The sequence below is a fragment of the Eleutherodactylus coqui genome, chromosome 8, assembly GCF_035609145.1.
Source record: "Eleutherodactylus coqui strain aEleCoq1 chromosome 8, aEleCoq1.hap1, whole genome shotgun sequence".
Taxonomy (NCBI): Eukaryota; Metazoa; Chordata; class Amphibia; order Anura; family Eleutherodactylidae; genus Eleutherodactylus; species Eleutherodactylus coqui.
In genome coordinates, this window is record NC_089844.1 from 160,395,809 (window position 1) to 160,420,596 (window position 24,788).

General features: G+C 44.5%; 1 protein-coding gene across 1 annotated transcript in view; it reads right to left on the reverse strand.

Moving 5' to 3' along the window:
• The window catches only part of LOC136577977 (uncharacterized), a 29,741-nt gene extending 6,818 nt beyond the window's left edge, over window positions 1–22,923 (reverse strand). Inside the window, exons 1-10 of the mRNA XM_066577887.1 lie at window positions 22,791–22,923; window positions 20,920–21,006; window positions 19,490–20,266; window positions 18,569–18,861; window positions 18,353–18,409; window positions 17,128–17,427; window positions 13,183–13,530; window positions 7,866–8,219; window positions 6,707–7,018; window positions 159–461 (exon numbers count right to left, since the gene is read on the reverse strand). Coding sequence (XP_066433984.1) covers window positions 159–461; window positions 6,707–7,018; window positions 7,866–8,219; window positions 13,183–13,530; window positions 17,128–17,427; window positions 18,353–18,409; window positions 18,569–18,845 — 1,951 coding nt within the window. The 5' untranslated portion in view covers window positions 18,846–18,861; window positions 19,490–20,266; window positions 20,920–21,006; window positions 22,791–22,923. The remainder of the gene's footprint in view (window positions 1–158; window positions 462–6,706; window positions 7,019–7,865; window positions 8,220–13,182; window positions 13,531–17,127; window positions 17,428–18,352; window positions 18,410–18,568; window positions 18,862–19,489; window positions 20,267–20,919; window positions 21,007–22,790) is intronic.
• Window positions 22,924–24,788: the final 1,865 nt, after the last annotated feature.

Here is a 24,788-nt window from a genome sequence, read left to right on the forward strand (position 1 = left end):
GTGAAAGCCCGGCCTTAGTTTCTAGTGCTGTAGGGAGGTGACAGGTTCCCTTTAATGGATCTATCTACAATCCTGTAAACCAATTTAGAAACAGATACCAAACTGAAACAAATACAAACTAAGGTTTCCTCTTTTTGATATATCAGTCCAACACTCACCGATGACTTGTAGCTTCCCTGTGCGTTTCTCTATGGGTTTCTCCAGGGCGGGATGGTTCACCAGACATATATATTCTTCCCCTGGTGTGGGGGTGATGGTCAGACGGGCTGTACAGCTGTAGGTGTTATCGGCCGCTCTCATGGATGTCACACTTTGGTTAACAGCATCGTCACCAACTCTCCACCATACCACATCGATTGCATCTGGGAAATACCCCGAGATATCACACTGCAGGACGGCCGGGTTGCCGTGAACTAGACGGGGAATCTGAATCTCTCCTACAACTGGACACCATCTATAATCTACAGAACAGGACATGGAAATGTTTTGTAATTTTAACCAACTTTACCAAAGAACCCCCCCCCCCCACACACACACACACACACACGCACACATAAATATCACACAGGTAGGTACTGTATGTAACATGTAAGGATGGGATGTGTAACGGCAGCTCAGATTACATAGAAGTGGGGGGCAGTAAAAACTGTTTTACTCTGCATTAAACCCAATTTCTGCCTCATTTAGCTGCAAAAATACCATCTGCCTTCAGCACAGGGATATAGTGTATGTACAGTACAATGAAATGTTGTATTCAAACTAGAGCTCTAGTCTTCGTGTGCCGGAGAAAGTCTCCCGGGTTCATCCTGCGCTCTCCATATATAACAGTATTAGAAGTCAGCGAGGAAGTAATGTAGTGACCCAGCGGGTCCTACAAAACACTCACAGCAAATCTGTCCTGTCCTGTCTTCACCCGAATTAATGACAGTCGAGAGCTGCCTGTAATTGGCTGAGCACCTCAGCCAATCACAAACAGCTCTTTCAGCAGGCGTGGATTTTAAATCCCGCCTGCTGATAGATCAGCACTACAGAGTCAGGGACAGCGAGGAGAAGACATGGCTGAGCCCCTGCAGCTGAAGGGAGGTGAGTATGTATTTGTTTTTGATTTGTAAACCACTTTTACTGGATTTTCAGGAAAGAGCTTATATTTAAGATTTCCGCTGCTGCATCTGTCATAGATGTGGCAGATGTAGCAGCAGGGAATTCTTTTAACTAGCAGGGGTAAAGGACACATCTGCCACATGCGGCAGATGTGTTCTTCTTCCCCACGGGGGAAGCGGCAGCGGCGGACAGGTAAGTTTTTTTGTTTTTTTACACTAAAATCTTTCTTTTTCATGGAAGGGCTTATATGTAAAGCCCTTCCCTGAAAAAGAATGCAGGGTTGCCGGCAGACCATTGTTTTCAATGGAGCCGCTGGCAGCAGCCGCGGCTCAGTTGAAAACAATGCATGCATTCACTATGGAGCACACATGTCCTATCTTTGCAGATACACGCCTGTAAAGCACGGACATGTGAACACACCATAGGGAATGTATTAGGGGTAATAGATGAGTGTTTTTGTGCACGCATATGCACGCACAGAATACATGCTCGTCTGAGGCCAATCTTAGCCTAGAACTTTGCCCTGATGTCAGCTAGTGTCTTATTAGCTGATAGTCAGCTTCAAAGTTACTGGTGCAGAGCCCAAAGGCAGGAAAACATCAACACAAGTCCCTATGCAAGAGTGGGAGGAGAAGAGAAAGTGTGGGAAGGAGAAGAGGAGATAAAAGGAGGAGTCAGTGAGCAGTAAGGGAGATGCAGCCAGGAGGGAGAGAGTGGAGGTTGTAGTCAGGCGTTGGAGGAGAGAGGTTGTTTTGGAGAAGAGAAAGTACTAGGGCAAGGGAGAAAGCAGTATCAACACGTTCTTCCTGAGGTTGAGCAAAGTCTCATTCAGTTCCCTTGGTGTCTCACAGCAGAGAGGACAAATTATCTTTCAGAGGTCGGTCCTTCACCAAAACAGTGAGTCTGAAAATTACCCAGTAAATTCAAAGCCAGGATTAGTTCAACAACCACGTTACACTCTGTTTCATCTACACTATAACCCTTTATGGACCAAGCTGGTTTATACCTTAACCCCTTAGTGACCAGCTCATAGTGTTTTTACGTCCTAGCAAAGTGGGCTTTAATCCCTGAGGATGTAGAAACATGCTTCCTGCAGGGATTAAAGCCACGTGAGAGCTCCATGCTATTGGTGCCCACAGGTAGCCGACAGCCTGGAGGTGTCATCCCGGGCTGCAGTAAGTCTCCTTAGGCAATCCGATCTGCGCCATCCAATGGATAGCGCCGATCAAATTAAGGTGCAAAAAAAGTTTTAAAAAAGTTAGAGATTCAGCTGCCCTCACGGATCGGATTCATAGGGGCAGCTGAGATTACTCACCCCCATCCTCCACGCTGTCCCCCGGTGATCTGGTCCTCGAGGACCAGATGCCAGCCTTCTGCGCATGTGCACCAGATAGATGACATCACATGCATGCGTAGAAGGCCAGGAGCCCCGGTATATTTAAAATCTCCTGGCTTCCGACTCCTGAAAGTAGCCGGGAACCAGGAGATGTCACCGGGGACCACGGTGACCGGTCCCCAGACCCGCGATCGCTGCTATCCAATGGATAGCGACGATCATGAAAAAATTTAAAAAGTAAAAATAAAGTTAAAGTTTCACCTCCCCTCATGGATCGGATCCATGGGGAGGTGAAAATACCAATTGCGGGTCCTCCACGATGTGCTGGTCTTCCGAGACCTGAAGTCCCCTCTGCACTTGCACGTCTGATGTCATTCATCGGGCACGTGCACAGAGTGGTTCGCTCCCCAGGAAATTCAAAATCCCTCTGCTCCTGACTACCATGTGTAGCCAGGAGCAGAGAGATGTCACTGGGGACGTGATCTCTGTTATCCAATGGATCATAGTGATCATTTAAAGTTAAAAAAAGAGTGTAAAAAAGTGTAAAAAAAAGTTTTAAAAAGTTAAAAAAAGTTTAAAAAGCTTACGTTTCATTTCCCTTCATAGATCATATCCATGAGGGAGGATGAAATTACGTACCTAAGGCCCCAGGATTTATCCGCGGACCTTACCCCAGCTTCTGCGCACGCTCCCATCGCCAAAATGGCAGACGCATGCGCAAAAGCCATGGATTGCCAGGGTAATTTAAATTCTCCCTGCTCCTGGCTACAAAACTTAGCTGAGAGCCTGGAGATTTCACGGGGGGCCGCTGTGAGCAGTTCTTGATCACATGTTCACCGTTATCCAATGGATAATGGCGATCACGTACAAGTTTTAAAAAATTAAAGTTTCATCTCCCCTCACCGATGTGATCGGTGAGAGGAGATTAAACTTTTTACCGGAGGCCTCCGTATTTGAACCCCGACGTGATCCTCCTCCGTGAACCTTCCCACATTCTGCACATGCGACCACTGGCAAAATGCCAGACACATGCGTAGGAGCCAGGGAGCCCAGGAAATTCAAAATCTCCTTGCTTCCGGTGCCCAACGGTCGACGAGGGCCTGGAGCAGTGACTTCATTCAGTGGTCCCTGGTCACATGATAAAAAGGTATTGATCTACCTTAGGCCGGTCTCACATGACCGGATAGGAATCACGGATTCTGCATGCATCTTATCCGCGGTAATACGTGCATCGATAAAATACATTGAATTACACATTTCCACTCACATTAGAGCGTCGGAATTACGTAATCCACTCTCAGAAAACAGAACACAGCAGGTTCTATTTTACCACGGATATCCGAAACATAGAGCCCATTGTGCTCCATGGTCACAGATATACCCGCAGCCCATACAAAACTACATTGTGTACGGGCTGCGGGTACCCGTGTCATCACTAAGCAACGATGCGGGAAATACAAAGAAAAATAGGTGTACTGCACATGACCACCTGTGTGAGTACACAGTTATGCGCAGTACATTACACAGCCATACGCAGCTCCACGGCCGGCTCATAGCTGGGATTCGCTGCGGGCCTCTGCAAGCAAATTCCACATCTGGCAGTGTGCGCCCAGCGTTATTCAGATCACTACCTGTAATACTTAATTTACAAGAAGTCCCGTGAACGCCCGCCTTCCTGCAGTTCCAGGAGCAGCTTGTTGAGTGCCTTCTGTGTGAGACCGCCGCACCTTACGAAGCCTCACAGAGCGCCACTCTTTACACCCCATCCCTGCCGCTGAGGTCAAGAAATACCCCCCAAAAAGCATGAGAGGAGGGGGGATGCCCGGTTTTATTGCCCCATGTGCCCATCCCAACCAGGCCGCCATAATTACCCCTGTCTTTGGAAATACCACACAGTTCACATTATTACTTTTATCTAAGATTTGAGGAATGCCAAAAAGGGCATGCGGGTGAAGAGGGGGGAGGGGGGGATATTATTAGGGAGTCCGTTTTTATTCCATACAAGTGAGCAATGGGGCCTGGAATTTATTCAGTTGTGCCCTGCAATCCAACGGCCATTATAGGCATTGCGATGGGTCCTGTAAGTGGATTAGGGCCACAACGGGAATGTTTCTGAAAATGGGACAAACGTGGGGATCCATTTTGGGGTGAACGTCTTCATTTCTATGTACACTGTACAGAAAAACTGTTTTTAAATTTACACAATTGCCAAAAAATGAAAATTGTAATTTTTTTCCTTCTGCTTTGCTTAGATTCATTTAAATACTGTGGGGTAAAAATATGCAGTACACCCTTAGAGGAGTTCGCTAAGGGGTCTAGTTTTCAAAATAGGGTCATTTGTGGGGGTTCTCTGCTTTTAAGCGCTCAACGGCTCCACAAGTGGGCAATGGGGCCTGGAATTTATTCAGTTGTGCCCTGAAATCCAGTGGGTGCTCCTTCCATTATAGGCCTAATCATGTGTCCTGTAAGTAGATTAGGGTCACAATGGGTATGTTTCTGAACATGGGGCAAACAGAGGATCAATTTTGGGGTGAAGGTCTTCATTTATATGTGTGCTGTACAAAAAAACAGTTATTAAATTGACACAATTGCCAAGAAAATGAAAATTGTAATTTTTCCTGCTGCTTTGCTTAAATTTATTCAAAAACTGTAGGGTTAAAATACACAGTACACCCCTAGATGAATTCCTTTAGGGGTCTAGTTTTCAAAATGGGGTCATTTGTAGGGGTTCTCTATGGTTTTGAGCGCACAAGAACTCTACAAGTGGGCAATGGGGCATAAAAGTCCTTCAAGCAAAATGTCTGTTCTGAAAGCCACCGACTACTCCTTTCATTTTGGGCCCCGTTGTGCATCCAGACAGAAGATTAGGGCCACAATGGGTATGTTTCTGAAAACAGGACAAACAGGGGTATGCATTTTGGGGTGCAAGTCTTCCTTGATATGTGTGCTGTACAAAAAAGCTGTTTTTAAAATGACAGAATTGCCAAAAAAACGAAAGTAAAAATTATTTTTGCTGCATTTTTTTTCCGTGACATAGAGCGATTTTTAAAATATCTTTCACTGATTTTTTTCCCGTTTCTTAGTTTTATTGGGGGTAAAATGCTAAAAAAATGATTTTTTTATACATTTATAGTTATTTTTTTTATTTAGCATATTTATGCTAAAATAACGTATAGGAAAGAGTTTCACTATTTATTTTGGATGTTTTGATATATAATATGTATGGTTTTGGTATACAGGGTACACACAGCGACGGTTTTAGTTGGTGTCGGCTTCGGGTTATTTTTTTCTTAAGTATATATTGTTGTTGTATTATCTAATTTTTATTTACTTGTGTATGTAATTAAGTTTTTTTTACTATAAGACCTCTGGTGGACATTCAGTTTTTTATTTTTTTTATTTGACACTTTCCCACAGTAACTAGGGCATCCATAGGACCCCAGTTACAGGGGAAAACATCCCTTGTAGTGACATTAGTCACTGGCAGAGCTCATCAGGGTCTAGTATGACCATCCAGCTCTGCTATAGCAGGGAACCCCGGCAGTCACATGACCCCCCGACTCCCATAGTGGAAGTTACACTTCCACTTTTAATTTCTAGTACACAGCGCTAATTGAGTACTGTGTACTCGGGGAAGGAAAAGGGATAAAAGGTTAAAACCCCTCCTGTCTTTTTTTCCAGGTTATCAGCAGTTACTAACAGCTGATAACCCATCCTGCCTCTGACTGCAGAGGAAGGAGGCTTAAAGCGCCGCCGTAATTTTACTATTGGCGGGGTTTTAAGCCCAGGAACAGGTGCCGTATATTTACCGCGCCTGGTCCTTAATGGATTAATCAGTTCACTCATCTCTCCAGTTAGAGCAACTAGTGGGAAAACGTCTTTCAATCTGCATACTGTTGTATATCTCTGTACCGCTACCACATACTGTATTGGAGATTTTACACTGTTCAACTGTTTCAAACTTCCACTTACTAAATCTGCGTACTCCCAGATTACTACCACAAGCTACCAGACTTGTCTCCTTTATTTAATCAGCATTCCATCCTGAGAGTCCTGGTTGGAGTACTGGCGTCACGAGTGAGAAAACAGGCCTTCCTGTAAGTGCACTGTGGTACGTTCTTTGGGTCACTAAACAACCCCTGAGTACAGCAGCTTTGGCACCACTGTCTGGAGGGACCAGAGAGACGCCCGTGACAACCCTTCTGCAACCCTCATGGTCTCCCTTTTGGGTGCTTTACTCGGCTGTTGCAGTAACATCCCGCTCCTCACCTGAATCTCTGACAGACAGCTCCCTGGATTCTGGTCTCTCCATAGATTCGTGTTCCCAGGTTACTCGTACTGTGAATCCTGGATCCTTGTGACGATCCTCAGGGATTCTGACCTCACTGGAGACGCTGTAGGTTGTGTCAGGATTATCGGCCAATGAGTCAGTGGATGATATGACGTCTTCTGATCCTCCCACTCCGCACCTCCATGTAATCCTGATGCTTTCAGGATAAAAGTTCTCCAAGTTGAGCAAATACTTCATCTCTCCAAAGATAAAGAGACTTCTCATCAACGGCTGTGACAGCCTGGGCTTTACTGAAATGTGAAGGGCAGAATAAGGTGAACATCTCCACACATAACACTCTTCATCTCTCCATAACTACATCTCATGTCTGCTCATTGAACATCAGCAACCAGCCACATTTTATAGTTCACTTTAAAGGGATTGTGCAGGAATTTCAACTTATCCCTTATCCACACTACAGGGTTAGAGTATTTGGCTTTTTTTCAGTAGTCCGACAGAGATGAATGGAGCAGTATATTCAACTGCTGACTCTATGCATACATGGGGACACAGGACCAGATATTTGTCATCGGTGGAGCTTCCAGTGGTCAGACCTCCACCAATAAGACACTTATTCCCAATCTAGTGCAAAGGGGATAAGATGAAATGTTGGGACAACCCGTTAAAGGTTATCTGATAGCATCAGGCATACATAACACAGAGCACCACTCAGACATCAGTGGATTGTAATTAAGCATAAAGATAAAAGTAACATTCAGAGTCTGTGTCTTTTGAAGGCATTTACAGTAATTTTGGGGGGAAATTGCTGACAGATTTCCTTTAATAAACTAACATTTTCCAATGTTACATATGCGCCAATAAATAGAAATTAATATATAGAACTCATCAGAGAAAGAACAAACTCTCATATGGAAAGGTCGATAGAGAAGGTAAGTGATATGGCTTTCAGAGCAAAGAAATTCAAAAAACGAAGAACACAGCAAAGAGCTGGCGATGGTCACAGTAGATAATTCTCTCTGTAGGTTTAAAAAAAATTTTCCACAAGCTAATTGTACAGAGAAGTATGTGCACCTATCCATGTGGTAGGTCACATATATGCTTTCTTAGTTTATATGTCATAATGTCAGGCTATCTTACCATAAATGGTCTTACAGTGAAACGTCTTCTCGTCATTATGCTGATTGTTGACACCTCTACAGATGAAGGTCACATCTTTGTGTCTTTCCATACGTGGTATGAAGCTCAGTGATGTTACATACTGACGTCCCTCCCGTTGTGATCTGATCACATAGGATGTATCCAGTAAACTCTCTTCTTCATGTCCTCTCATCTGAGACGTCTGGATCTCCTGGACCTGTCCAGCTCTTCTCATCAGCCACGTCACACTCAGGTCCTTGGGGCAGTGGTCCACTGTGTAGTACAGTATGGCTATTTTTCCATCAATAAGCTTAGGAGGACCCTCAATGTCTCTTATTATGAATGAAACATTAGCTGTCGGAAGAGGATAAAATAATCAGACATTACATGTACAATAACATGAAGCTGCAGTATGGATTTCCATCTGATATATAGTCACATGGACTCATTAGAAGGTTCTCCTAATCCCTCACTGGTCAACAAAATAAAACTTTTTCTGTCATCATAAACAAAAATACATTTTTTCCCGGCCAACTTTTCATGCTGATTCCATATATGCATTCAGTTTTCTCCTACCACGTTCAGTTTTTGAAATATGACCACCTATGATTTTTAATGATTTTTGTATTGTAGTAGAGCAGACTGGCCTGCAGAGGGTGCTAGATAGCAGTCTGGTACCTAGAGAAAGGAAAAATAAAGGTTAACACCTGATTGGTGTAGCAGGAAGTGGCTACACAAGAGCCAGTTCCTGCCGGAAAAAGAGACGTTGGCTGAGAGAGCCAGAGAGATGTTGGCTGAGAGCCGGAGAGGCAGTGAAGGAAGCCGCATCAGGCACTGGAAGACTGAGGTTCGGTGCGGACTAGTTGGGTCTGTCACCCTGTCTGACGGAGAAAGATGGCCTCCAGATGCCCCAGGTGGGGTTAGTGACAGGACCCTGTGGGTTGTTAAACCTAAAAGCTATCTAGATGGTGTATGATTTGTGATGTGCTGTGAATAAAGACAGGCAGGAGCCAGATCTAAAGAAACCTTCAGACTACTGGAGCATAGTTTTGTGCAAGTTGTGCCACTTCCTAACTGTGTGGACGGCGATCCAAAGGCGAGTGAACCCCGACTTGTCACAGTATATTTCAGAATCTACCAGCAAAGGAATCATTCCAAACTAAGGGCTCTTTCACACGAGCATATATCGGTCCGCTGTTTTCACGGTCGGCCGATATATGCTATGATCTGATGCATTGGATTCCAATGCATCAGATCACATGGTCATATTCCCACAACATAAAAGCACCCAGACAGCCAATATAGCGCCAGGCATTTTTACTTTGGGCCCAAAGGATAGTCCTGGAACTATATTTTGGGCCGGAATATGTTGGCCACTGCATGGGCTCCTATGGGAGCCAATGACAGCAGCCAGAGAGGGGAGGTGGGAGGGAGTTTAGCGGCGTGACTGCTAACTTCCCTCCCTCTTCTCTGCTCCCCTCCGGCTAATTGCAATGGGAGGGGGGCAGGATGGGGCGGAGATAAGCACTGCCCCATCCCGCCTCCTCCCATTGCAGGCATCCCCTCCCCGCCCCTTGTCTGTAGCCAGCGATGGGAGGAGGCGGGATGGGGCAGCGATTAGCTCCGCCCCCTCCTGCCCCCCCCATTGCAATCAACCGGAGGGGAGGAGAGAGGAGGTGAGCTGGCAAGGTGGAGGGAAGGGGCGAGGGCTTGGCAACCTCGGCATATATGCGCTGGGGCCCATGCTGTCTGAACGGGCGCACAAATGTTAGATTTGTGCACCCGTTAACAAGTTTTTGCACCTCACACTTAGCATATATTGGCCGGCTGTGAAAACGGCAGCCAATATACGCGCATATGAAAGTGCCCTCAGTAACATATGGATACGTTTTTGATAGTTGCGCACTTAAGGCCCATTTAGACACAATGATTATCACTTAAAAGATGTCTTTTGAGCCACTTTTGAGCGATAATCGTTGTGTCCATTTAAGGACAAGGTGATTGCTCAAACGTTGAACGGTCACCTTGCGCTCCAAGCGAAGGATGCATCCAACTGTGCCCTGCTCGGAGAGCCCGGCTGTTAAATACAGCGCTGTGAGCGGGGTATGAAGAATGCAGCTGGACAGCTGTGTTCTTCATACCCAGCCTATGTTCATGGAGCAGGATACAGCTGAAACAATAGTATCAGCTGTATCCCGCTGTGAACCCCTGATAAGGTTCATCGTTCAATGATGAGCGACGGCTTAAAGAAGACTGCACGATGTCAGTGCAGTTAGACACAACGATTATCGCTCAAAAGACGGCTTTTGAGTGAAATTTGATCAATAATCGTTGTGTCTAAATGGGCCTTTAAGCATTTTTTCCAAGTAGGTGTTTTTGCTTAACTCTGGATGCCAAAAGCTTTGCCTTATCTTTTGGGAGAGATAAGTCCCTAATCAGTTCCTAATCAAATCCATCAGCTTTTCCGGGGAAATGTTTCTGGCTCTCTTTCAACATCAGGCATGTAGTCTAAATCTGCAGGATCTTCACCAGCAGTGGCATGCATATCAATTCAGTTTCTTCCTTAATGGAATCCAATATTTTCACTGTAAAGCCTGATTTAGACACAACGATTATCGCTCAAAAGATGTCTTTTGAGCGACTTTTAAGGAATAATCGTTGTGTGCCTTTAAGCGCAAGGTGATCGCTCAAAGGTTGAGCGATCACCTTGAGCTCTGAGCAGGGGATGTAGAAGACAAACGCGGCTGCTTGTCTTCTGCATCCAGGTGTTCTCTGCTCGAAGCGCCTGGCTGTTATACAGACGAGCGCTCAGAGCAAGGGATGAACAATGCAACTGGACAGCTGTGTTATTCATACCCCCCCCCCCCCCCAGTGTTCAGGGAGAGGGATACAGCAGAAACAATAGTATCAGCTGTATCCCACTGTGAATTCCTTATAAGGCAGATCATTGTCTTTTAGCATCCTGAGGGTGCGTTCACACGAACGTATATCAGCTCGGTTTTCACACCGAGCCGATATACGTTGTTCTCGTGTGCAGGGGGGGGGGGTAGGATGGAAGAGCCAGAAGCAGGAACTGAGCTCCAGGCCCCCTCTCTGCCTCCTCTCCGCCCCTCTGCACTATTTGCAATGAGAGGAGGCGGAACGGGGGTGGGGCTAAGGTCCTCGAATTAGCCCCGCCCCTGTCCCACCTCTCCCCATTGCAAATAGTGCAGAGGGGTGGGGAGGAGGCAGAGAGGGGGCGGGAGCTCCATTCCTGTTCCTGGGCTCTTCCAGCCTCCCCCCCCTGCACACGAGGACAACGTATATCGGCTCGGCGTGAAAACCGAGCCGATATACCTTCGTGTGAACGCACCCTGAAAGACAAGATCAGCAACTGCTTAACGAAAATTGCACCATGTAAGTGCAGTTACAAACAACAATTATCGCTCAAAAGACGGCTTTTTCAGCAAATTTTGAGCAATAATCGTTATGTCTAAATGGGTCTTAAGAACTGGAATTGGCAGTGAGGCATCATGAGTAACTTGTCTAAAGGCCGAATCCAAATTTTGAGAAAATGATTTTATGCCTAATTTTAGCCGAAAAGCCAGTTGTAGTAATACCGCAAAAGTAGCAATCCTTGTCATAATCGTTTGGCTCCCTCCATATTATAGGTATCACAAATGAAAGTGAAGACTTCCGCCCATGAAGCCAATCAGAACCCACTAGAACATGCTGAACACATAACGTGTGGAGCCCATGATCCACCCTGATCACCCAGTGCACACCCCAAGGACAATGTGTAGATTTTTGAAAGACTTGCAGTAATTTTACGTCGCTGTCCTGAAGCTATAAATTACCCACAGATCTAGCATTTTCTGCATTCCAACAAATACATTTATGGTAAGTGAATTCAAATCTGAAATGAGAAATAATACTGATTACATAGCAGTTATATTACAACCAATAGGAAACATGATGCATTTCATCATAGAAACAAGACGTGCTACAAAAAAACTGAAAACACAGTTGAAATCAGCATACAGCAATATACCCTGTTTCTCCAAAAATAAGACGTACCTTGAAAATAAGACCTACCATGTTTTTTTTGGATTTTCTGGGAGGCTTGACATGTAACCCCTACCCCAAAAATAATCCCTAACTGCATTACATTAAAAAAAAGGAATACATTACCCAGCAGACTAGGTTCAGGTCCCTCCCACTGCTCTCCGGAGCTCCAACGCACTTCTTGCAGTCCTCAGTCGCCCACAGAAGATGACTAAATACAGCATTTTAACACTTCTCTGAGAAGCTCCATTAAAATGAATGGCGGCATTGTACAGCGTTTAGCGCAGCTCTGAAAACACAGCGTTAAACACTGAAAAAAACACCTGCATTAGGAAGGCCTCAGGCCAGCTGCACACAGGTGAGAAAATCATAAGTGATTTGTGCATTACGAGACGCACAAATCTCACACGAATATATGCTCATCACTCATGGGATAATACACGAGTGACGTTTTACCGCATCACAATGTGGGAAACAAATAGCAGCACATCCTGGTGCGCAGAAAATCAGCTGTGGGAACTGCAACCTTTAAAACCCATAGATTGCAATTGTTTCCCTCACATTGCTCTATTTTTGTACACATTTGCTCACCTGAGGCCCCATAGGAGTCTATGGGGTGCGCGAATGTGCACTTCTTCCTACCTAAATTTTGTGATGTTACATAACACTAATTAGGCTGACCGCCTACTCATTAGACTGCCCTTCCTGTTCTATCATGGCACGGGTATGTCCTGCGCCAATGTGAACAGGACTGGCAGTGGGTAAAAGTACAGTAATGAGGGAGAATGCGCTTGCCAGAAGACATGATAGCACTCCAATCAGAGCGCAATCCCGTCCTCCTTTTGCGAGCGTGAATACACTTAGGCACGTGTGAAGGTGCCCTAAAGGAGTAATCCCACAGGATAGGGGAAAAATGTTTGATTGTTGGGGTTTCCCTAACTGCCTCATGTGATTGGATCAGCTGTGCACATGTCCAACCGCTACTCTATTCACTTCTATGGGATAATTGGAGATAACTGCACTCAACAAACCCCTTCCTTCCCATAGAAGTGAATGGACTAGTAGTCATGCATGTGCACTACTGATCCAATCACATGGGGTAGTTGTTATGCAGTTCTCCGAATGGCTGGGGGTCTTCATCTTCGAACCCCCAGCAATCAAACATTGTCTTTGTTGATAAAACTCCTTTAGAGATAAATAACGGGGTCCATAAACGGATAAAGTCTCTGCATTGCAGACTAGTGGGATCCATGTTTATAATCACTCTCTTCACCATGTCTTAATATACAGAGGGGTCCGCTGCTTCTCTCTATTGGATGCTCCAGGCTGGGATGCTCCACCCTGCAGATAAATTCTGATCCTTGGTCCTTCTTAGCATCTGGATTGAAATGTAGAACTGCAGTACAACCAAATGTCATGTTTTTCCTTTTGTGCGGTTCGATCTTTGTCGCTATGTCCTCAGAGTCCTGCACTGCAGAAGTAACTCCATTCTCCTTCTTATACCAAGACACACTCAGTTTATCTGGGAAGTAGCCAGTAATACTGCACATCATGCAGGTTCTTAGCTGATCTTCCAACCTGAGGACAAAGATTTCATCCACACATGGGCTCCAGGGGAGATCTGTGGGAAAACATTCAAAATCAACTCTTATTTTATGTATCTGGGTCACAATAGTGTTAACACGGAATACACTTATGATGATGTACAGAACGTTTCTGTGACTCTGATGACTTCTGTCACTCTATTTCTTGTCACTCTAATAAGGTGTAGGAGTGCAGTACACAGAATGGCCTGCAGAGTGTGGTAGATAGACATTCAGGCTGCAGAAACAAGAGGTAACATCTGTGAGTGTGGCAGGAAACATAAAAGTATTAGCTCCTGCTACACTCAGGGGGAAAAGTTAGCTGAGAGCTAGAGTGAGAGGTGTTGTGAAAATGCCACATCAAGAACTAGGAGTCTTAGGTCCGGCACAAATGAGTTAGGGCCTTTCTCAAGTCTGACAGAGGGGGGCACCTCTAGTTTTCCGTGGTGAGGGGTGGTGATAAAGACCCTGTGGGTTCTGAACCATGAGGACTGTATGTACTAAGTATTGCATGTGCTGTAGATGAAATAAATAATGGCAGATGCCAGAACTTAAAAGAAGCTCCAAGTCTCCCGAGCCTTTTATGCACGTGTGCCAACCTTCCTGACTGAAAGATGGCGAACCGATAGGTGAGTAACCCCCACTTGCCACAAATGGTAAAGAGGTTAGATATCGCTTAACGCCTTAACGCTTCAGGACATACATTTATGTCTTGCAGCATTGGGGCTCACCTCTCTTTAGCTGTTTATTACAGCTGACACTCGCAAGCAATAGCTGCAATCAGCTACGCAGCTGATCAGCGCTATTAACCTTGTGAACACCTTGCTGTCAATTCTGGCCGCGGTATTTAAATCCCCCGAACCATGATGAGATCGCAGCCGGGGTGTCATAGCAGCCAGGGTCCTTCTGAAAGGCCCCAGGGCTGTCTATCGATCCATCCCCGTGGGGTGGCTTGATAGACTGCCTGTCAGATGGCAGTATGATGTAATGCCACAGTATTACATCATACTGCAAGATCGATCAAAGCATCGTTAGTTGTGGTCCTCTACAGGGGCTAAAAGAAAAAGTAAAAATAAGATCAATAAAGTTTTACTGATTGTAAAAAAAAAAAGTAATAAAAATGTAAATCACCCTCTTTTTGACATATCTATAATGAAAAAAATCTAAATCATAAAATAAAAATGCATGTTTGATATCGCCACGTCCGTAAAAGTCCAATCTATCAACGTTGCTAATTATTTACCCTGCAAGGTGAATGTCGTCTGGGAAAAAAAATAAAGAATGCCAGAAATGCACTTTTTGGTTACCCTGTCTCCCAAAAAAAGGCAATAAAAAGCGATCAAAAAGTCGTATGTATTCCAAAATGGTACCAAAGTAAACTACAGGATGTCTTGCAAAAAGGGAGCCCTCGCATAACTATTTCAATGGAATAAAATAAAAAGTTATTGTGCGCAGAAGATGACGGCAGATAATAATTTTAAAAAAATTAAATGTCTTTGAAAAAAAATAAAAGTAGTACAGCAAAAAAAAACTAAATAAGTTTGATATCATAGTAATCGTACTGACCAATAGAATAAAGCTGTCATGTCATTTTTGTTGCAGTTTGTGCGCCGTAGAAACAAGATTCACTGAAAGATGGCGGAATGTCATTTTTTTTTTTTCATTTTACTCTACTTAGAACTTTTGTAAAGTTTTTCAGTACATTTTATGGTACACTAAATAGTACCATTAAAAATGTAACTCATCCCACAAAAAACAAGCCCTTATACAGCTACGCCAATGAATAAATAAAGGAGTTACGATTTTTTAAAAGGAGGAGGAAAAAACAAAAATGGAAAAACAGGCCCGCAACCTTAAGAGGTTAAAAATGTCCATCTCCTAAAAGTATCACCCTAAGCCAACCCTAACTCCAGATAATTCTAACTGTAACATATCTTCACAGTGACACAGTAGAGCAATGATTGGGAATTGAAAACCAAGCCAGAATCTATACACAGACAGCTGTTTCGTGATTTTCGACCCTCATCAGTGTGCATTAGGATCCTGGCTTGGCTAGTGAGAAGCCTATGACGTGGGTTGGGAGCGGAGACATCACTCCTTAGGATATTGTTCCATCTTCCTTATTTCCATATTTCCTAGAGGAGCATGGACAGCCTTATAAGTTTCCTCACTCACCTTATTGGTGCTCTCCCTAAGGTGCATTCTTTGTGGTATGCAGCACCAGTCTAGGCTCTCTATCCCTCCATAGTTTCCATGTGTGTAATAGGGTGTACTCCTTTATACTGATAGACTGCTGAGATTCCAGAAGCAGAAAGACCCCACAATGTGTGGTGCATGAAGATGTGAATGAGCTGCCCCCAAGTACTGTGTAGAAGAGGCTGAGGGTTGTCGCCTAATGGGCTACAGAGAAGTTGTACATTACTGATACTGCATGGTTACCGGAGAAGCCGATCCAGGTATTCAGAGAGCTGCCGGAGCTTTCAGTACCTCAATGCCTGATCACTAAGATTGTGCCTGCCTTTATTCAGCCAAGAGGGGTAAGACAACAAGTGTCAAGCCAGACACTCAGAGACCGGATCTTAGACCAGAAAGTATTGCTGTTGTTGTGTTCACAAACTCATTACAGTTTGTCCAGAATGTGGAATTAGTGTGAATCTCTTGTCACCACTAACCAGGCCAAGTGAGCTGGGTCTAACCATTGATTTTGTCAAAGCCTTCCAGTGATCCAAAAAACCAGGGCCCGTACGGAGCAGCATCACCCTTCATCTGCACCTGCATTAAATGTAAGACCCAATAACCCAACCCCCCAGTGGTTTATGCCCCAGGTTGAGAGGGTAGAGGATGGCCTCGAGCTTGCTATACATGCCCCTTAGCTCATGATTGGCATTCTGCGCTCCACCCACTGTTCCTGCGATGCACTTCTTATATCAGTGCTTAATTACAATCTTGTGCTGTAATTACATGCTGATGTAGAATTATCAAAAAACACTGTGTGACAATCCCACTAAACAGCTCCACTAACCTCAGCTTTCTGAATCATCTCCTGAGGGAAGGAAATAGGTATTAGTTGGAGATATACAGTTGTAAGTGAACTTCTTGGAATTTCTGCATTGATCACTAATCAAATGTGGTCTGATTGTATGTTCATGTCTTTTATTGAACACATCAAGTACTCACCCACAGTAAATAAGATTTACACAATGGTGAGTAGGAATTTTTGACCCATCAACCCTGCAAATGTGTTTCAGTAAATCAATATTTCTGGGATGCCTTATGTGCACAGCCCTCTTCAGGTCACCACAACATATCCATAGGGTTAAAGGAGTTTTTCAGGCAATTTCTATTTATGACCTATCCTCAGGATGAATGATCAATAGTTGATCGTCTGAGGTCTGCTACTCGGGAGCCACAACACATTGGCTAGTTAAGTGGCTAGCACTGGTAATTAAAATCAATGGGAGCTTCATCTGCAATTACTATCGCGGCCCACCACACAGGGATCCGAGAAAATAACTCATCAATAGAAATTGCCTGGAAAACCCATTAAAGGTCAGGACTCGGATTCGGCCATTTCAAAACACAAATCATCTTACAACTATATTGTATCTGATAGCTCTTTATAGAAATCTTCTTACCTTGATCTCTGATAGAGAGAGTTTTCTGCCCCCTGGTGTTTGTATACTCGTGTTCCCAGCTGACGTGTACTTCAGACTCTGGACATCCGAGGGAATCTTCAGAAATTCTGACTTGACTGCGCACTGAGAATGATGTTTGATCAGGACTTTCTTCGTAGAGCTCCTGGGATGATAACACTTCTGTTGACTTCTCTCTTCCACACTTCCATTCAATGTGGAGATATCCAGGGTAAAAGGCTTCTAGGGTGACAGAGCACATCACCTCGCCCGTGTCACTCAGGTGTAGCATCGTGGGTCTGGCTGAAATCCACAAAATATCTTCATGTTCATTACAAACAATTATTTCACCTACCAAATACCCAATGATTCTGCACTAATAAAAACTCCCTCAGTACTTCTGTACTTCCCTGCAGCTGAGGGATATGTTGTTTTATGGGATGCTGTAGTGTTTTCAGGAAACATTGGCAACAATAACCGTATGCAGTTATCCATTATACTTGTTTTGTATCTATCAGCAGGCACAGCTGACAGTCCATCTCTCTTGTCTTCCTCTATTGACACTTGGTTCTCCTTGTGGAGAGCACCAAGATGTCATAGGGACTCTTATAGGCCATGCAGGGCTCCTTGGGAAAAAAAGTATACAAATGAGAGATGGAAAAATGCCTCCAGAGCGCCAATTATTGGAAAGTAGCTTTCCTATAAGTCAATGACTGAACTTTTAACAAGCCCTATAACATGACAAGTTATATACCAGAGTCTTAACCATAACTACAAGTCACCCAGCTACAGAGACTGTTTTGGTGTTCTGGTCAACCCTATTGTGCACTGATGATGGGGCAAGAACCCCAAAACAGCTGGCTGCAGATGGGTGGTTTCTCCACCTGGAGAAGTCTCTGGCTTGGCTTATATCCTTAGTCATGTTACAAGGTCTGTTAAAAGGTTGGTCATTGCCTTTTAGGATATCTACCATCCAATAGGTGGTGCAATGGAGGCATTCTAATATCTTCCATTTGTATACCTATTCACAGTGAATATTGGTGGAATGGCAGCTGATCGCCATGAAAGTCAAGCAGAAAAAGAAGCTCAGCGGATACACAGAGATCAGGAAATCTCAAGAGATCACTATTACATTACTGATGTCTGTGGTCACCAAGTCCTGCATTTGGGAAATAAGTGCTGAGAAAAAGCGAAGAAAGCAGGAAATCTTGTACTTTCTTATCCTTACCTTTAGGAGCTAACCACCTCAATTCCTCTACTTGATTTAGCCTTATAAATCTGTTCACTGCATAAAAACAGAGGAAAAGGTTAATACTAGCGAACTGGTGGGTCACATGACTTAAACAGAAACTCAGAAATGATAACGATAATGAGCGAATGTGCCAATACTGTACTCTCAGAGCTTCCTTTTTGGATAGTTTAACTGTTTAAGGCATCCTATTACCTTTTTGCAAGTCTTCCTGGAGCTTCTCCGCTACTTTCTTCTCATTGATCTTGTCTAGAACTTCCAGGGTCAACTCCACCCCATAAACATCCTTGTAGTATTCCCTGATGAGATCAGCAACATCCTCCCAGTCCTTGTCCTCCAGTTTGCCCCTCGGGATCCTCCTATAGTTCTGCTTTACTTCAATTTCAGGTAACTGATTGCAGAACTTCTTAAATCCCATCTTCTCCAGATTCTCGAGAGCACAGACCAGGGCGTCTCTCACCGTCAGCCTCATCTCCTCCTATAAGGGACTGTTACATAATGTCCACCTTATTGCAGGCACTGCTTTTGTAAGACAACTCCATTAAAGACTACAATAGAAATACATCTAATAGACAGCGATAGATAATAAATGACGACCCCCATCTAGTAGCGCATTGGACCTCCTTTGGTCTAGAACTGAAGCAGTTGGTCGTGGTGTAGATTCCATTTCACTTTTGTGGACTACATAGCGCTCAACGAGGAAGCGGACGTACGGCGTCCAGTAATTAACCCAGTGATTACGCGGCCAGCAGTTCACTGACCAATCACAACTGCAGTCATTCAGCGTAACGGAGAAGCATGCATCCGTGGAGTCTGCAGCCTGTAAACTGTCTGCTGACCCTCTCTTCTCCGAGTACCACCCACACCCAGCCTGTGGGCTGCGGCGGTGACATGGCATATGGCGGGGGCCCGCCAGACCCTGTTTGTTAAGGGGCCAGGTCACAATTGCGACCCCTAGTGGTACGTTGGTAGCTTCAGCACTTGCTGTAGGAGCTTACACTGTAATATAATGCACAGTCACCTGCAGAGAGTTACTAGTTACAACCTCTGAGCTCTTCCATACCTGAGTGCTGTACATACAGAGAAGGGAATATTCCGGCCGCTGGAGTCACTTACATTGCTTCTCTCCTGCTTGGCTTCCTTCTTGCTAAACTTGGCCTCTTCAGAAATGAAACAACATTCATCCCACCTATCAGAGAGGAGGCGATGAGGTCGGCCAGCTCTGTCTATTGTGGAGATATGCTGCATGGGTTTCTATTTGATGAGTCATATTCAGCGCTGTGAAGAGACGTCACTTCTTACCTGTACTTTATACTGGGAGGCTGTTCCATATACCTGAGTGCTGTTTGTAGGAGGTCCATGTCCTTGCTACAGAAATAAGGCTTTGTTCACACCTGTGCTGCAGCTTATGTTCATAATGGAAGCAGTGATGAAGTGTCAGATCCATCGTACTACAGATACCAGCGACCCTGACCAACCCCATTTACTTACAGGCTACACTCCTGGTTTTCGCTTGCAAATACCATTGCAAAATACTGATGTGAGAGCGGTCTGAAAGAAGAGTGCCTGTGTTGTGTGAGACATTATTATTTAGTCATTTAGATTCACATGCAGAGGCATATTTACTTATATCAGCATTTCATGTGCTGCCCAAATTTCTGAGAGCCTCATGTGGCAGCACCTCCATGAGCCAGATGGAAACTATGCCAGCTGGGAACTTAGAACAAAGCATGTATGCTACCATGTTGGTCAAGACTAGAAGTGTGTTAGGACTTACTTGGACTTACATAATGCTTTCGGGAATATCCACTCGACCTGGCCGTCGATATTGGAGCCAACTCTGATAGATCACCCTATGGGGGGTCCTCCCCCTGCTGTGGAAACGCCAGTAATCTAAAAAGCAGAAGACCTCTATTGCCAGCTGGTCCTCGAGGGTGGCATCTAACACCATCTACACGGCAACCTTCACCTTCCCCTGTAGCCTCCTGGGTGGCTGACATAAGCGGCCGGCAATCGAGCAATCAAAAAAATCAGCCCAATCATCATCTGTCCAGAATTTCAAATATTGCAATACAGCACGCTCAATATCTCCGGACAGATGATGATGGGGCTGCTATGCTCATCAATGCCGAGGGGGAGTCCTATGGCACCGCCTCGGGGTAACCCCAGAGTGCCACTGAGGGGGGGCCCTAAAAGGATTCCTTCTGAGACTTTTAGGGGGCTACATAGGGGGAGTCTGAAGAGGACCCCTGGTTCGACTCCTAGGGAGACGCCGAGAGGAATCCTGATGGGGAGTCAAACCAGGAGTCCTCAGGGAGCTCCTGGTTTGACTCCTAGGGGGACGCCTACAGGGCCACTGAGAGCAATCCCGAGGGGGAGTCAAACCAGGAGTCCTAAGTGGACTCCTGGTTTGACTCCTAGGGGGCCACCTAGAGGGAGTCATCTAGGAGTCCTCGAGGGCAAATTGGTTTCAAAATCTGAGGGTCGCCGCTGAGGCCACCTCTCAAACACAGGGCGGTGCCGAGCCTGGTTAGACGATGATGTACTTTGAGATGGTGATGATGCCATCTCGGGGTCCCTTCTCTGACAGATTCTCCTATGACGATTCCTCTTGACCCACATTGCTGTATCTCCTAAGAACATGAAGGAGGGAGAAAACAAATTAGTATCAACATAGCTTCAACATTTTGAAAGCTCAATTAATAAACAAGTCTTAACTAGTAAGACAAATTAGCTGAGTCTTATTTGTAGCCTCCATCGTGCAATAGACAAAAAGGAGCCTTGCTAGAGGCAGGTGTATTTTGCCTTTGTGGGTCATGTGGACTTATGTTTCACAAAACAAACCAATTCTTAAAAAAATTCTTACATGTGCTGCTGAATGAGATAGCTTTATCAAAGGGCCATTAAACAGACAGCGCATGACCTTAAATATGGGGGGAAAGTATAGAGGCACGTGGCGAATGGAAGCCGCAAGATTTACATATGCTATAACAATGGGGAGCGTACTAAGCAGGTGTGGAAATACATAAATCGAGGTCCAACATAATTACAGACGATTGCAACATTCAGGTGCCGACGTTGAAAATTCCATCAAGCGAAACAGGTATGTAAAATGTGTAATGTTCTGTGTTTTCTCGTTAACATAGGCCTAATAGATTTTATGCGAGAGCAGCTAACCTAAATTAAATCCGGTTTGGTAACGAACAAAACCGCAGCAAAAACGCATGCATCTCTGAGCCTTCACCAGGAGGGGCACAGGCAATGCAAAGCTTCTTTAAATGTCTTCATTCACTCGACCCTTTTGCCCAGAAGTTACACAGTAGCCCCAACAATGGAAACACATCGTCAGCATTTGCAATTGATTTCACTTTCACATAGAAACCTATGCACTCATTCACATGATCGGAGTGCAGTGCGGCGTGTTCAAAAGAACACAATAGCAGGCAATGCGAATTCAAGCGTTTTTGAGAAAATTCTTTGCGATCGCAGATAGACGCGTTTTAAATTCCGGTGTTCTATCATTTGCATAGCGGACTTTTTCTGCGCATGTAAAAATTGGACATGTAAAAATTGGACCGCTGCCATTGTGAAGTCTCACCCACCTGCCCTATTGGAGAAAAATGTTAATATTTTGAAGGGGGGAATGTGTGCATTGTCATAGCAGCGGTTAGGGGGGTTCTTGGGGTTGGCATAAAAGTTGGGTGAGGGGAAGGCAAGGGCTTGATAGCTACCCTCTCCCCCTTTATTGAATAATGTTTATTGAGGGTCTGTCGCCTCATGGCTCTGACAGAGCTGAGGCCTTGCAGAGATGGTGGGAGTGTCTAGCCTTTGATTGGCTAGTAGGTCTCCAAGTCAGAAGGTAGGGGGCTGGAGCCAATTAGTGTTGGGTCTCCCAAGTCGGTTGGCTTGCGGCGGGTGGCAGGTTTTGGGAAATTGGTTTCCTCAAGTCAGTTGGTCTGCAGTGGGAGGCAATATGGATATTTCCCAAATTGGTAAGGTGACAGAATTTGTGGGGCTTCAAGGGCCTCCCCCCTTTTTGTTGGGTGAAATATGTTTATGTATTGTAAAGTTATGTTATAATAAAATGCTCCTGTGGCCAATTTATCCAAATCAGTGAGTGCATGTCTTTAATTCAGGGAATGGAGGGGGTGGGTGGAGATAATACTATGGGAGGCTACAGTAGCAATGACTCTGTTATACCCAGGTCAAGGGACAAGGCGTGTAACATTCTGAAACGTAATTGCAGTCCAGAGGTCATCGGCATTCTACAAGTACAGATATCCGGGAACACACAGAACTGTAGAGGCTCATAAGGAAGAAGAGAGATTTAATCATCATCGGCACTAAGCAGCCCTCAATGTCAAGCAGTAGCTGCAAAAGCTATTAAGATTTGTGGATTATAAGAAGAGATAAAGACCTGAGTGGTGCAGGAGAAGGAGGGCAACACATGTCTCTCTGAAGTCCATTTCTCGCCCGAATCCGTCATCGGATTAATTCAGGCTTCTCACTTCTTGTGGACGAGCCTGCAAATGCTTAATCATATCTGTACATTACCGAACTCTTCTATTTATTCCTTACCTCCCAGGACTAGTGACTCATGTGGGGAATTTTTCCTTTCACTTTAGGTAAAAATTAACTCTTACCTTACTTGAAGAAGTAAACAATATGTTTATCTTGAGTGTTTTATATGACTGTATCTGTTCTGTGAGTATGTAATGATATGATTAATATATTTTTCTAATCAGCAGCTTCCTTATAGCCATAATAGCTGAATTTACACTGCATGGCCACTTTGTTTTTTAGACACCCACATCTAGTAATGCATTGGACCTTCTTTTCTTTCAAACCACAGTAATTCATTGTGGAGTAGATTCCACTAGTTGATGAAATTGCTATGTAGAATTATCAGCCCCTGCAGACAGAAAGCTTCTTGTAGTTGCTATAGATTAGAAGGATGTGGTTATATGTTCTGAGCAGCGGAAAGGAATGGGGCATCGATTCATGCTGCTAGCACCAAATTCTGACCTTTCATCAGCATGGAGAAGCAGAATTCTGGATTAATCTGAGCAGGCGATCCTTTTCCTCTGCTCAGTGATACAATTTTTGAGCTTTTTTGCCCCCTCGAGTCTCGCCTTTCTGTTTCTCTTAGACACAATGGTGCTGCAACAAGTTGTCTTTTGTTACAGCCATTCATGCTAAGGAACAAGGAGTTCTGTGTTCGGACATGTTAGTTGGAGCACCAGTGTTATTTTCGGTTACTCTTGACTGTGCACCGCCTTTTAATCAGAACACTACTTGACATTCCCCTCTGACCCCTTTCGATGACTAGTGGTTTGCGTCCACTGGATTCCCTTTATCTGTATGTTTTTCCCTGATCATGCTCTTCTCAGTATATTCTGTACATCGTTACATGGGAAAACCCCACAAGGTTGGCAGATGTTGCACAGATGTAAATATTACCCGGGGAACATAGCTGTTTTTTCCATCGAATCTAAGAGGAATTGGACGGGAAAACAAGACTGTGCCTGACTTTATTGGATGTCACATGTAGAGGAAACATTGCTTCTAAGGGAAAATAGCAACATACATGCAACATTCAACAGAGCATGTGCGGCAGCAGACGGAGTCTTAGGTTGCTTTCATGTATCACAGAAAAATCCACCATGGACAACTGCACACCAAACCCCTCATGTCTAACATGGATTTTGATACAGATTTACTGTGGAATTGTAGTGAAATTTTATTTTTGCAAATCGGCAGTAGTTACACACAGTGGTGTACTTAGGGGTCGCAGCAGTTGCGACCAGGCCCTAAAGCTGGGGGAACCTTTGAGTCCCACATAACACACTATTCTTTCTGGCTGCTTTCCTACATGATGCATTTATGGGTAACAGAGAGACTCAATGACACAACATGGAACTGTGAAGTGAAGAGTTTGTTCCTGGTGCGAGGGGAAGGTGATGACAATGAATGGTAGCTGTGGGTGTCTTTTACCCTGTGCCAGTTTCCAACTCAGAATATAGCACAATAGCCTCAGATCATCATACTTGCTCCCCCATACTTGTTTGACAGTTGGTGTCACCCACTCAGGAAGCATCCTTTCACTTATTCAACAGTGTACAAAAACCCTGTGTGGTGTAACAAAGATGTCAAATTTTGATTGATCAGTCCTGGAGTGTTGCTGTTTTGCTGTAAAACAACATGGTCCTCTAGGTTGTTATTCATAGCCTGAGGTTGATTTCAAAGTAAATTAACGTTTGTCTTATGATCAGCTAATTTTAAACCCCCCCCCCATCCTTATTATTGAAAAAAAAAAACCATAAATATTGAAGAAAAAAACATAAAACAAACCAACAATCAAATTCAAAAGAATACATTTATAACTAGAGATGAGCGAACGTACTCGTCCGAGCTT